Source organism: Pristis pectinata, chromosome 23 (assembly GCF_009764475.1).
Source record: "Pristis pectinata isolate sPriPec2 chromosome 23, sPriPec2.1.pri, whole genome shotgun sequence".
In the NCBI taxonomy this organism is placed as follows: Eukaryota; Metazoa; Chordata; class Chondrichthyes; order Rhinopristiformes; family Pristidae; genus Pristis; species Pristis pectinata.
Window position 1 is genome coordinate 34,138,806 of NC_067427.1, and position 15,449 is coordinate 34,154,254.

At 43.0% G+C, this 15,449-nt stretch overlaps 1 protein-coding gene across 1 annotated transcript in view; it reads right to left on the reverse strand.

Annotated features, from left to right (window-relative positions):
- Positions 1 to 15,449, reverse strand: part of LOC127582151 (arrestin domain-containing protein 1-like) — a 95,366-nt gene that overhangs the window by 14,869 nt on the left and 65,048 nt on the right. Inside the window, exons 4-5 of the mRNA XM_052037200.1 lie at positions 11,362 to 11,516; positions 1,958 to 2,140 (exon numbers count right to left, since the gene is read on the reverse strand). Coding sequence (XP_051893160.1) covers positions 1,958 to 2,140; positions 11,362 to 11,516 — 338 coding nt within the window. The remainder of the gene's footprint in view (positions 1 to 1,957; positions 2,141 to 11,361; positions 11,517 to 15,449) is intronic.

Consider the following 15,449-nt stretch of genomic DNA (forward strand, 5'->3'; position numbering starts at 1 on the left):
GGCTGAACAGAGGTTCTGACTTGGGGTCAAAGACACAGACAATGTAATTGTTGAGACCTCAGGATTGTATGAGCGGCTGAGCGATCCGATACCATGTAAAGGAAGTAGATGCTGCCCACTTGTCCAGTAGCTTTCCATGTGAAGGAAACAGATGGTGTTTGTCCAATTGATGTATGGGAGCATTACCAGTGGTGATGGGGGAAAGCAGTGGAACAACAACGGAGTAACAGGACTGGACAGAAGAACAGAGAAGTTTTCGAAGAAATTGTACAAAAGGAGGATTGAAGATATCAGGAGCAACAACTCCACAGACCAATCATTGCAAGGAAGTAATCCCTGATGTCTGGGACTGCGAGTCAGGAAAACCTCTCATTACGAATCTGGCCAGTTCACAGGTGTGTGGGTAATATCCCAGCCTAGTAAAGCTTAAATGTAATGATGCATGTCAAGTAATCAGCATATTCGAGGATTAATAAAGTAGCTTGGAAGCTTAACTCTGTTAAGTATGTTTATTTGCCTGGAAGTGTTGTCACCTGGTAATGTACAGAAAGCTCATGATGGCAGGAGAGGGCGTGGCTAGATCAGGATATAGGCAAAGAGCCCATTTTCTGAGGGGAGCAGCCTGCAAGTGCGGGCATTCACTAAAGCAACTGCTGATGGGCCTCCAGTGAAACACAAAGTTCCAAAGGGGAAAGCTGGAGCTATGAGCCACAGCTTTAGAATTAGGGATCATCTGTTTCAGAAGAATGAGGTTTTTTTTTGCACTGAAGGTCATGAGACTTTGAATTCTCTCGCCTAGTGGGCTGTGGAGGGGAATCTGTGAATACAATGAAGGCTTGACAGAGGCAGCTCATTGGTCTGTATAGGAGTTTAGGTAGAGCTGAAGCAAAGATCACATCTTGACCTTCTTGAATGGCATAATAGGCACAAAGGGTTGTATGGTTTATAGTGTATTCAGTAGGGTTTTACAGATCATAGAACAGTACAGCATAGGAACAGGCCCTTCGGCCCATAATGTTGTGCCAAACTAATTAAACTATTAATTAAAAGCCCAAACTAGTCCCTTCTGTCTACAAAAACGTCCATATCCCTCCATTCTCTGCATATTCATGTGTCTATCTAAGAGCATCTTAAAAGCCTCTATCGCATCTGCCACCACCACTACCATCCCTGGCAGCCCATTCCAGGCACCCACCACTCTTTGTGTAAAAAAAAATTGCCCCACACATCTCCTTTGAACTTGCCCCCTTTCACCTTAAGTATTAGACATTTTGACCCTGGGAAAAAGATACTGGCTGTCTGCTCTACCTATGCCTCTCATAATCCTATAACCTTCTACCAGGGCTTCTACCAGGGTTCCTCTCAGCCTCTGCCGCTCCAGAGAAAACAACCTAAGTTTGTCCAATCTTTCCTCATAGCACAGGGTAGAGAATTCAAAGATCCATGACATTCAGCAAAAAAAATACTTCATCCTTCTTAAGTAGACAATCCCCTATTCTAAAGCTGTGGCTCATAGCTCTTGCTTTCCCCATGTATATAGTCCACTCCTGCTCCTATTTCTATGTTCTTATTCTCATGTTTTCTCATCGGAGGTCATTCAATCTGGGCCAGTTCTCAGAGCATTCCCATCAGACTCATTACCCCACTTACTTCCCTATAGACTATTCCAACTGACATACCCATCAATGACCCCCTGATGTGCAAAAGAACCTTGGTGTCTGTGACAGGTATGCCTCAGCTTCCAAGGCCTGGAGCTTGAATTCTCTCCCAAAATTTCTCCATCTGCCTAAGTAGCTCCTCAAATAGCTTGACATCATTCTTTTGTCTGATAATGGTCCTGTTAATGGAAGTTGCTTTTATTAACATTTTTCTGTAATTATGGATGCACAGCAGTCACTTCAGTAAAGACTGACAGAAAATTCAAGACTGTTAAAGCTCAGAATTCAGCGTAGAGTACCTGAATGAGACTGGCGACAATATTCCCTATATCCTTCCCAGATTTGTTTTGGATATCTGTAGTAAGATGGATGATCTGTCCTGAAGTGTATCCTTTAAGATCAGTGCTCACTGTTAAAGTGATAATCCCACTTTTCACAATCAGGTAGCTAAACTTCTTGGTCACGGTTGCAATATTTGGTTGCTGTCAAGAAAAAAAAATGCTTAAAAGGTTACTGCTTTCACAATTATATACTTAAATGTGATGACAAAACATTCCACAGCAGAGGGTCACTTGATTTCCTTTAGTGACATATCTGCTCACATACAACCCATTTAATCAAATCCTTTCGGTCAGTAGAAAAAGAGAATGATCCCGACTGAAGGGAAAACTAAAAGCTTCTTGTCCAATGCTTCAGTTTCAAGGATTCCAAGTGAAACTTCTGTAGTTGGCTTCAAACTAAAACCAGAAGCTATCCCACTTAACTGCAGTCAGGAGAATTAATACATTATTAGTCCTTAACATGGCATGGGGACAAATGGGTTGAAGGTTGGAGGAAAAACCGAAGGGAGGGTAAAGAACAAAAAAAAACTTCGCAATTAATTTAATAGTTATCAACAATAAATAACTATACCTTTTAAAATACTTAGCTATATAAAAGACTTATTTCTTAATGTATAATCCTTGGATGGAACATAATAAATACTTGGGGGTACGACAGAATTTCAGCTTGTGTGAAGTCCATCATTCTGCTGCCATGTCTTTTTACTTTCAAGTGTCTCAAAATTTTCCTTAATTTCTGTAAATTCATTAAATGCAATGATCTAATGCTGTTATCATTTAACAAATCACCAACTGGTTCAGCCGCACTTGGAGTATTCCATGCATTTCTGGTTGCCACACTACAGGAAGGATGTGATTGTTTAGGAGGGAGTTCAGAGAAGATCCACTAGGATATTGCCTGGATTGGAGGACCTCAGTCATGGGGAGAGTGGGTTCGGAGAGCAACTGCTTGTTTTGGTACCGAGAGTCTTGGCAAGGAATAAAAGGGAGGCAGGTTCATTCGGAGTGGTCATTTTGCGAAGGGCTATCTTGAGGTTGAAGTGTGGGCTTTGGTGAGGAAGGCAAGCAGCAATAAGGGAATGCTAGGTAAGATTTTTCCTTTGCTTTAGTCCACTATTTATTAAAGGGGCAGTAACAGCAGTCAGTGAGTGGTATGCTCCTCTCACGAGATGTGGGAGATCAGGGAGAAGTCAAGTGTCCCTGATGACTATACCTGCAGGAAGTGTGTCTGGCTGCAGCTCCTCTTGGACTGCATGGATTGGCTGGTGCAGCACATGGACTTACTGAGGTGCATAAGCAACGTGGAGAATGTTATAGGTAGGAGTTCCGGGGGAGGGGGTGGGGGGGTGGGTCGTGGTCACACCAAAGGTTCAGCCAGACAGACAGGTGACCACCAAGAGGGGCAAGCAGACAGTTGCAGGAGTTTTCTGTGGCTGTCCACCTCTCAAACAAGCAGCCAGATCAGTGGCACCATGAGTCGTTCTGCTGCAAAGCAGGGTAGGGCAAAGTCCAGACAAACAAAAGTGATAGGTAACTCTTTAGTCAGGTGATCCTGTGGCTGTGAGTGATACTCCAGGATGGCATGTTGCCTCCCTGGAGCCAGGGTCAAGGATGTCTCTGAGCAGGCACAGGACATTCTAAAAGGGGAGGGTGAGCAACCAGAGGTCATGGTCCATAGGTACCAATGACATAGGCGGAAGGGGAGATAAGGTTCTGCAAAGAGAATTTAGGATATTAGGTAGAATGTTAAAAGACAGGACCTTTAAGATTGTAAGGAGGCAAGTAATAGTAAGAGTCAAGAGGACTGGCAGCTCAACGTTCCAGGATTTTGATACCTCTGACGTGATGGAGAGTGAGGTAAATGAGGTGGGGGAGCAGCACTACTGATCAGGGAGAATGTCAAAGCGGCACTTGGGACATCCTGGAGGGCTCATCCAGTGAGACAATATGGGTAGGGCTCGGGAAGAAAGATGCAATGACTATGGTGGGGTTATACTATAGGCCTCCCAATAGCCAGCGGAAGGTAGAAGAACAGATATGTAGGCAGACTATGGAAAGATGTGAAAGCAACAGGGTTGTTCTCTTGGGTGACTTTAATTTCTCTAATATTTACTTGGACTCACTTAGTTCCAGAAAATTAGATGGGGCAGAATTTGTTAAGTGCATCCAGGAGGGTTTCTCGACACAGTATGTGAATAGGCCAACCGTACTTGACATAAGCCTGGCCAAGTGATTGGAGTTTCAGTGGGACAAGTGATCAGATAGTTATGGATAAGACTGGACCTTGGGTCCAGTGCTAAACTGGGTGAAGGCTAATTACAGAAGTATTAGGCAAGAATTGGGGAAAGTAGATTTGGAGCAGCTGTTATTGGGCAAGTCCACACTTGACATGTGGGAATCAATTAAAGGCTATCTGGTCAGAATTCAGGATCAACATGTTTCTGTGAGGAGGAGAGACAAGGATGGCAAGGTTCAGAAACAGTGGATGACAAGAGATGCTATAAATTTAGGTAAAAATGAAGCACATACAAGGTTTAGGAAGCTGAAATCAGACAGGCCTATGAGGAATTGAAAGGAAAAAGTTAAGAACTTAAACAGGAAATCAGGAGGACTAAAAGGGGCCATAATATGTCATTGGCAAGTTGGATCACGAAGAATCCCAAGGCATTTTATACATACATTAAAATACACAAAAAAAGAAAGGAAGGGAGATAAGGAGAAGGTAGGACAATTCAAAGTTGAATTCGTCGTCTGCACAAGCACGTGTGCACAGGTGCAATGAAAAACGTATTTGCAGCAGCATCACAGGCACATTAGAGACACAACATTCACAAGGAAAACATAAATTAACAACATAAATTATACACGAAAGAACACAATTAGAACATAAACAAGTCCATTGTACTGCAAAGTGGTCATAGTGTTGCTATATCGAGTAGCGATTAGGGTTGTGCAGGTTGGTTCAAGAACCGAATGGTTGAAAGGAAGTTGCTGTTCTTGAACCTGGTAATGTGGGACTTCAGGCTTCTGTACCTCCTACCCAATGGTAGTTGCAAGAAGATGGCATGGCCCGGATGGTGGTATCTTTGATGATGTTCCAATGAGAAAGGGAAGTTACGATAGGATACAAGATCCGTGGTGTACAAAGGCTATAATAAATCTAGTCAAAAGAAAAAGAAAAGCTTACAAAAGGTTCAGACAGCTAGGTAATGTTAGAGATCTGGAAGAGTATAAGGCTAACAGGAAGGAGCTTAAGAAGGAGATTAGGAGAGCCAGAAGGGGACGTGAGAAGGCCTTGGTGGGCAGGATTAAGGAAAACCCCAAGGCATTCTACAGGTATGTGAAGAGTAAGAGGATAAGACGTGAAAGAATAGGGCCTATCAAGTGCAACAGTGGGTAAGTGTGAATGGATCCAGAGGAAATAGCAGAGGTACTTAATGAATACTTTACTTCAGCATTCACTATGGAAAAGGATCTTGGTGATTGTAGTGATGACTTGCAACAGGCTGAAAAGCTTGAGCATGTAGATATTAAGAAAGAGGAGATTCTGGAGCTTTTAGAGGCCATCAAGTTGGATAAGTCGCCGGGACCAGATGAGATGTACTCCAGGCTACTGTGGGAGGTGAGGGAAGAGATTGCGGAGCCTCTGACGATGATCTTTGCATTACCAATGGAGACAGGAGAGGTTCCGGAGGATTGGAGGGTTGCGGATGTTGTTCCCTTATTCAAGAAAGGGAGTAGAGACAGCCCAGGAAATTATAGACCAGTGAGTCTTACTTCAGTGGTTGGTAAGTTGATGGAGAAGATCCTGAGAGGCAGAATTTATGAACATTAGGAGAGGTATAATAGGATTAGGAATAATCAGCATGGCTTTGTCAAAGGCAGGTCCTGCCTTACCAGCCTGATTGAATTTTTCTGAGGATGTGACTAAACACATCGATGAAGGGAGAGCAGTAGATGTAGTGTATATGGATTTCAACAAGGCACTTGATAAGGTACCACGTGCAAGGCTTATGGAGAAAGTAAGGAGACATGGGATCTGAGGGGACATTGCATTGTGGATCCAGAACTGGCTGGCCCACAGAAGGCAAAGAGTGGTTGTTGAAGGGTCGTATTCTGCATGGAGGTCGGTGACCAGTGGTCTACCTCAGGGATCTGTTCTGGGACCCTTACTCTTTGTGATTTTTATAAACGACCTGGATGAGGAAGTGGAGGGGTGGGTTAGTAAGTTTGTGGATGACACAAAGGGTGGGGTGTTGTGGATAGTGTGGAGGGCCGTCAGAGGTTACAGCGGATATAGATTATATCTATATTACTATATAGATAGGATGCAAAGCTGGGCTGAGAAGTGGCAGATGCAGTTCAACCCAGATAAGTGTGAAGTGGTTCATTTGGTAGGTCAAATATGATGGCAGAGTATAGTATTAATGGTAGGACTCTTGGCAGTGTGGAGGATCAGAGGGATCTTGGGGTCTGAGTCCACAGGATGCTCAAAGCAGCTGCACAGGTTGACTCTGTGGTTAAGGCGGCATATGGTGTATTGTCCTTCATCAACCATGGGATTGAATTTAGGAGCCGAGAGGTAATGTTGCAGCTATATAGGACCCTGGTCAGACCCCACTTGGAGTACTGTGCTCAGGTCTGGTCACCTCACTACAGGAAGGATGTGGAAGACATACAGAGGGTGCAGAGGAGCTTTACAAGGATGCTGCCTGGAATGCGGAGCATGCCTTATGAAAGCAGGTTGAGAGAACTCAGCCTTTTCTCCTTGGAGTGACGGAGGATGAGGGGGGACCTGATAGAGGTGTATAAGATGATGAGAGGTATTGATCAGGTAGATCGTCAGAGGCTTTTTCCTAAGGCTGAAATAGTTGCCACAAGAGGACATAGGTTTAAGGTGCTGGGGAGTAGGTATTGGGGAGATGTCAGGGGTAAGTTTTTTTACTCAGAGAGTGGTGAGTGCGTGGAATGGGCTGCCGGCAACAGTGGTGGAGGTGGATACGATAGGGTCTTTTAAGAGACTTTTGGATAGGTACATGGAGCTGAGAAAAACAGAGGGCTATGGGTCTCTAAGGTAGGGACATGTTCGGCACAGCTTTGTGGGCCGGAGGGCCTGAATTGCGCTGTAGGTTTTCTATGTTTCTATGATAGATGTTGCCTTCTTGAGGCAGCACCCCAACTAGATACTACTGATGGTAGGAGGAATGTGCCTGTGATGATTTGGGCTGGGTCCACTACTCTCTGAGACTTCTTGCGTTCCTGCACATTTGAATTGCCGTACCAGACCATGATGCAACCAGTCAGGATATGTTCAGAGTACATCTGTGAGCGTTTGGTAGAGTGTTTGGTGACAAGCCAAACCTCCTCAACCTTCTAGGAAAATAGAGACACTGGCGTACCTTCCTCGTGATTGCATCTATGTACTGGGCCCAGGACAGATCATCTGATATGTTGACACCCAGGAATTTAAAGCTGCTAACTTGCTCTACAACTAATCCACCAATGTAGACTGGCGCATGTTCTCCCTCCTCCCCTTTTATGAGGTCAACAATCAGCTCTTTAGTTTTACTGACGTTAAGCAAGAGGTTGTTCTTGTGACAGCACTCAAACAAGTGTCCTGACTTGCTCCAGGAAGCTGACTCATCACCACCTTTGATTCGTCCAACAACAGAGGCGTCATCAGCAAATTTGTAATGAATTTGACTTTGAATCTGTGCTTAGCCACACTGTCATGTGTGTATAGGGAGTAGAGCAGGGGGCTAAGCACACAGCCTTGAGGCGCACCTGTGTTGATGGTCAGCGAGGAGGAGATGTTGTCACCAATCCTCACTGATTGATGTCTGCTGATGAGGAAGTCGAGGATCCAGCTGCAGAAGGAGGTACAGAGGCCCAGGTCTTGAAGCTTAATGATGAGTTTGGATGGGATGATTGTGTTCAACACTGAGCTGGTTGATGAACACCATTCTGAGGGTCATGTACATCAGAATGTTGTCCAGATGGTCCAGAACAGAGCAAAGAATCAGAGAAATCACATCTGCTGTTGACCTGTTGTGGAGGTAGGCAAATTGAAGCAGATCCAGGTCATCTTTGAGGCATGAGTTGATTCATGCCAAAGCCAACCTCTCAAAGCACTTCATTACGGTTGGGATAAGCTGGGACCTCTTGTTTTTTTTTGTACTTTATATATGTGAACAAAATGTAGGTGGGCTGATTAGTAGATGACACAAAAATTGGCAGAGCTGTGGATTGTAAGGAAGGTTGTCAAAGGATACAGCAGGATATAGATCAGTTGGAGATATGGGCAGAGAAACGGTAGATGGAGTTTAATCTGGATAATTGTCAGGTGTTGCACTTTGGGAGGTCAAATGCAAGAGGAAAGTATACAGTAAATGGGAGGACCCTTAGGAGCATTGATGTGCAGAGGGATCTTGGGGAATAAGTCCATTGCTCCCTGAAAGCGTCAGCACTAATGGATCGGGTGGTAAAGGCAGCATACATATACTTGCCCTCATTGGTCAGAGCATTTAATATAAAAGGTTAGCAGGTCATGTTGCAGCTCCATAAAACTTTGGTGAGGCCACATTTGGAGTATTGCGTGCAGTTCTGGTCGCCACATTAAAGGGAGGATGTGGAGGCTTTGGAGAGGGCGCAGGTTCACCAAGATGTTGCTTGGATTGGAAACTTATCTATGAGGAGAGGTTGGACAAAGTTGCATTATTTTCTCTGAAGCATCAGAGGCTGTGGGGTTACCTGATAAAAGTTTATAAAACTATGAGAGGCAGAGACAGGGTAGATTGTCAGAGCCATTTCCACCAAGGTGGGATTGTCAAATACTAGGGGGAATAGTTTTAACGGAGATGTGCGAGGCAACTGTTTTTCTTGATACACAGAAAATGGTGGGTACCTGGGAAAGTGGTGGAAGCAGATACAAGGGCAACATTTAAGAGGCATTTAGACAGGCACATGAACAGGCAGGGACTGGAGGGAGAGACCTGGTGCAGGCAAATAGGATTGGTTTAAATTGGCATCCTGCTCGCACAGACATTGTGCACCAAAAGGCCTGTGTTGTACTGTTCTATCAGAGATTGGAGAGGCTTGATTTCTTTGCCCCGGCGCGGCAGAGGCTGAGGGGTAACCTGATAGAAGAATACAAGATTATGAGAGGCATCGATAGGGCCTTCTTTCCATGTTACGCTTATCAAGAGCAAAAGGGTGTAAGTTTAAGGTGAGAGGAAGGAGTTTTAAAGGGAATTTGAAAGCAAAGCTTCATCTCCACCAACCCCCCCCCCCTCCTCCACACAGGGTGTGGTTGACATCTGGCAGAGGTGGTACTGGAGTTAGATACAATCACTTCATAAAATCACAGAAACATACAGCACAGAAATGGGCCCTTACAGCCCACCTCGTCCATGCTGACCATGACACCTAGTTATGCTAATCCCATTTGCCCAATTAGGCCTGTATCCCTCTGCACCCTTCCTATCCAAGTATCTGTCCAAATACCTTTTAAATATTGTAATTGTATCTACCACCACCACCTCCTCCAGCAGCTTGTTCACAATAACCACCATCCTCTGTGGAAAAACTTACCCCTCAGATCTCCTTTAAATGTTTCCCCTCTCCTCTCAAACCTGCGCTCTCTAGTTCTAGACTCTGACTACCTACCTTATCTTTGCCCCTCATAATTTTATAAACCTCCCTAAGGTCACCCCTCAGCTTCATACTTCCCAGTGAGAATAAACCCAGCCTGTCCAATCTCTCCTCATAAGCCCTCCATTCCAGGCAGCATCCCTGGTTAACCTCTCCACTCTCTCTAATGTACCACATCCTCTAGTGTGTGACTAGAACTGTACACAATACACCAAATGCAGTCTAACCAATGTTTTGTACAACTGCAACATGATGTCGAATTCTCATACTCAATGTCTTGGCCTATGAAGGCAAGCACATCAAATGCCTTTTACACCACTCTATCCACCTGTGTCATCACTTTCAGGGTACAAATCCATAGCTGCCTAAAGCCTCTCTGTACATCAATGGTCCTAATGGCTCTGCCATTTACTATACATGTCCTTCTGGAATTTGACCTCCCAAAATGCATTAACCCCACACCTATTGGGATTAAATTTTATCTGTCCCTGCTCCACCTAACTTTCCAGCAGATCTATGTCCCACTGTATCCTTAGACAACTTCTGTTATTTACGACTCCACCAATTGTTATCGCATCTGCAAACTTACTAAACATACCCCAGACATTCTCATCCAAGTCATTTGTATATGTAATGAACGACGACGGTACCAGCAACAATCACTGCAGTACACCATTTGTTATGGATTTCCAATCAGAGAGACACCCACCCACCATCACCCTCCGCTGCCTATCACACTGCCGAATTAAGAGACATTTAGACAGGCACTTAACTTGACAAGGCATGGAAGGGTATGGACCTAGTCTGGGCAAATGGGAATAGTCTAGATGGGCAAAGAGAAATGGACATGGTTATGACTCTGATGTATGTTACACGTGAAGCTCCAGTGATTGGAGCTATGATCAGTGCCTCAAACAACACTTCTCAAAAGACTACACCAGGAGCTTTGTTTGATTTTATAACACACAATTTCTAGGAGCAAATTGAACCAGCCAAGGGTTACAGTTTTCATAGGTTCTACAGAGACTCAAGTTAAGCCACGTAGCTTTGAATCAGGTTACTGTTCAGAGCTGCCCTGCTCCAGATTCCTTTTTAGATTGAACCATCTTGCATGGTGAAAATGGAATCAAATTAATAGGCACATTATAACTGTCATAATAAAAATGGTAAAGAAATGGAGAGGCTAGTGTTCCATGACATGTAACGACACACATTAGGCTCTATCCCTACACACTCTAATATTTGCCTGGCATAATCCTCACCTCTTCCAGTCACAGAAAGCAACAATAAGATCTGGACAAAACTTCTGCATGGTACTGCTGGGACATGTGATTAGCTCCATCAAAACATTCAAAAATTTTGGGGGTGGGGCATGGAGAGCAGAAAAACATAGGTGACCTTGGAAAACTTTAAATTTGTACTATCTAACGCCTACCAAGCCTAAAGGACATGGTGAAGAATCAATGCCTTTTGTAATTAACCAACGGAAACAATGCTTTCTTGTAGTTAGCATGGTTATCAAACAGGCTTTGTTTTGTTTTAGTTTACTTTAAAAATTATCATGCCTTGGCCATATCTGTATGGTTTACTGACTATGCACACAAAGAACTTGCACTCCATGGAACAATGATAGTTACAGGAATAAATTTTCACATCAGTATACAAATTAAATGCAATTGACACAAGTACATTCATGTCGATAATCAATTTACCTCAATATCATTGATCTCATTCAGATTGAGCAGGTTAAGAATGTAAAACACCTTCTCAGTTTTATAATCTTTAGAGAATCGGGTAGTTTCTATTGTAGCCCTGATGCGATAGCTTATCTTCCCAAAGGGACCTTCAAATGAAGTAGGAATCGTTGCTTTGGAAGAAAACATACACAGATTAAATGGTTGTAATTCAGCCTTTCAGTGACCATAGTTATTGCATTCCTTTTCAAAATGTACTTTAAGGTCGTATAAAAAAAAACGTTTTTAAACATTGCTTCACAGACTGTCAGGCAAATGCAATATAGCAAAAATTTATGTCCTCTGCAGGAATCTTCAAATGGATTACTTTCGATTCAGTCAGGTGTTCTGGAGACTGTACATAGTGAAGATTTGTCCAAAGCCAGGGAACATGAACCCATTTGGCTCATCAAGTCTATATCGGCTCTCGGAGTAATCCCATCAGTTCCATTCCCCACTTATTTCCCTGTAATCTATTCTCCTCCAGAAGCCCATCAACTCCACACACCTGCAATGGAGGTAATTAACAGGAGCCAATTTACTTTCCAATCAGCCTGTCTTTGTGAGAACCCAGGAAAAATCCACACAACCACAGGGAGAAAGCACAAACTCCACACAGACAGCAGGCATCAGGATTAAGGCCGGAGCAGTTGGATCTGTGAGGCAGCAGCATTCTCCGATGCCCCACTCAGCCATCCCTCCTGGGCAACAGGGTACACACAGATCAGGAGGTTGCCACTTTAGCCTTTCCTTCTTCTATTATATGCTTGACTTGGAGCATCGATTACAAATCCTGGTTCATTACCCAGTCTATTCCATTTGAAGAGATGGTGTTTGTAACTGTGGTTTCAGACTTGTATAGAGGATAGAGTGGTCCATTGTTTGACCTGGGATGTCACATTCATATTTTACAGAAACCCTAATACATCATCTGTGCACCATGTTATAGTAGCAACCATACACTGGTCGGATCTGAACAGTCTTCAAATTTTACGAGACCGTTCAAAACCAGAGGCTTCACTGTTGAGTTGAAGATTAGATTTTAATTCTGGGTAATAATTATTGCATACTTTCCTCCAGCAGTGTTGCACCCTTCAAGGCCGAGAATGAATTCCAGGAGACCAAGCAGTAGGCTGGGAGATTCATTACATCTCTATGGATGGGGAGCTCTGAGTGATCATGCATGTGGACAACCTCTATGTAGGTTTTGTCACATCTGGAGCAATTATTGGGCAGCAATCACTAAGCACTCAGTGTTACCTCTGGTGCAGAAAAAACACATGATCCAATCCCAACCTACCTTGGTCTGACAGTCAACCACTCCTTGACAATTTTGATCATCTTCAAAAAAAACAAGGTCATAGAACATAGAACAATTACAGCAAATTCAGGCCCTTCGGCCCACAAAGCTGTGCCGAACATGTCCCTACCCTAGAAATTACTAGGCTTACCTATAAGCCCTCTATTTTACTCAGCTCCATGTACCGATCTAACAGTCTCTTGAAAGACCCTAACGTATCAGCCTCCACCACAATTTCCGGCAGCCCATTCCACGCACATAGTGCAAAAATGTGAATGAACTAGGGTGCCGATATTGAACTGCTCTGCTAACAACTCCCAAAGCGTGGATGTTGAGCTGCACTTCCCGAAAAAATATTATCACCAGAACCCTAAAGTCTACAACAATTTAATGTCATGCCCTGAGATCTTAGTTGATTTCTGCTTTAATTCTATCTGCCCACCTTGTGTTGTAAACCATGCTGAGGTATTTGAACACTTGCAAAACAATGAACCTCATCCTAGCAGTCTTTGTAGAATCACAAAGGTTACCGCACAGAAGGCCAGCCAATTGAATCCATGCTGACTCTATGCAACAGCCTTTGGTTCTTTTGCCAATCAACTTCATTCTAGGACCTCTGGTTTTTGGCTCTTCCATCAATGGGAAAAATATTTCTTTATCCACCATCTAGATCTTCCATGATTTTAAACACCTTTATCAGATGCCTCTTCATTTGTTCTGAGGAGGACAACCCAACTTCTCAGGTTAATTCACATAACTAAATTCCTTCATCCCTGGAATCATTTTACTTCCTCTCTGAATTCTCCTCAAGTTCATAATTTTGCAAATTATTGATGAGCTTTCAGGCAGATGTGTATCTGGATCTGGGTATTGTAACTTAATGACACTGTGCTATTGTGAAGGTTTCTGACATGCTGATACTACTTTTTTTTATTAAGGAAACCAGCAATATTTTCTTAAAAGTTCAAACAGCAAATGCCCAAGTCAACACTTCCAAGGAGGTGCCACATACTTAAAAATGTGATAACTATTGCTCGAGATTACCCATACAAAGTATGGATTATGTTCTGCAGATGTGTGGGAAAAAATGGAGGAATAAAAAAGAAATGAAATAAATTGCCTGCTTTTGGCCATTTGGAGAGGTCAGAAAACAGATTTGATTAATTCACATTTTTGCTAATTGGCCAAATATGGAAGAGCAATGATGGGTGTTTCTACCAGTACTAATATTATCAAATGCTTTGTATACATTAATTATCCATAGATGTGACACCACAGATAGCAAATCTTTCTCAATGTCAGTTGAGAAGGAAGAGAAATTATTGGAAGAAACTAAATAAGAGAATTACACACAGCTTCAAAATTTGTAATTCAGCTTAAAGGGGGCATTCCTTGAAGTATTATTTACAAACTGCCTTTTCCATTGTTTACTTGCTTTGGTATAAGTTGTTGTTTTACAACAGGGTCAAACAACTCAATAAAATACTTCATCAGATTAGTAAGTGTGGTCTGATTAGTCAGTTTGCAGACGACACAAAAATTGCTGGTGTTGTGGATAGTGAAGAAGGTTATCAAAGGATACAGCAGGATATAGTTCAGTTGGAAATTTGGGTGGAGAAATGGCAGATGGAGTTTAATCTGGATTAGTATGAGGTGCTGCATTTGGGGAGATAAATTGCACGAGGAAAATATACAATAAATGGCAGGACCCTTAACAGCACTGATGTACAGAGGGATCTTGGGAAGCAAGTCCATACCTCCCTAAGGTGGTGCCACAAGTGGATAGAGTGGAAAAGAAGGCACATGCTTGCTTCGTCAGTCAGGACACTCAGTATAAAAGTTAGGTTGGAGCTGCATAAAGCTATCGTTACGGTACATTTGGAGTATTGTGTGTAGTTCTGGTCACCACATTACAGTAAGGATGTGAACACTTTGGAGAGGGTGCAGAAGAGGGTCACCAGAATGGTGCCTGGATTGGACTGTTACAAGCTATAAGGAGAGGTTGGACAAACTATTTTCTCTGGAGCTCTGGAGGCGACCTGATAGAAATATATAAAATTATGAGGGGCATTGACAGGGTAGATAGTGTCTTTTTCCCAGTGGGAAGTGTCAAATGTAAGGGGGCATAGGTAAAAGGTGAGAGGGGGCAAGTTTAAAAGAGATGTGTGAGGCAAGTTAATTTTTATTTAAATACAGAGTGGTAGGTGCCTGCAACATGCTGCCAGGGATGGTTGTAGAAGCAGACACAATAGCAATGCTTAAGAGGCACTTAGATAGACACATGATCAGGCAGGGAATAGAGGGATATGGACTGTGTGCAAGCAGATGGGATTAGTTCGACTGCTATCATGGATGCCGCGTGCTCCTGTGCTACACTGTACTGTTCTATGTAGTTTTTCTGAAAGTTGCTTCACATATAACCTCTCCTTGAACTCATCTTTAAAGGCCTCAAAAAAGGGATAAATAAAACTCCAGTTAGCACATGATGGCAATCTTGTTCATAGACAGTGGCATGGCGTTAGTGCAGATCGAGGTAATCTAGATGGCCGCATGAAGTTGGGACAATTAGCTTTGCTTAAGTACAAAATTATTATTTTTTTAGAATGAATTCCAGTAAGTGACCATTATCCATCTCAAAAGTGGATTCTCAGTATATGAAGTGCAGACATAGAAAGACAAGAGAATAAATGCAGTGAAAATGCAACTAGGGTTTCATGCTTTGAAAATTGTAATAAACTGTATGAAACGTAAGAAATTGAAGCAACAC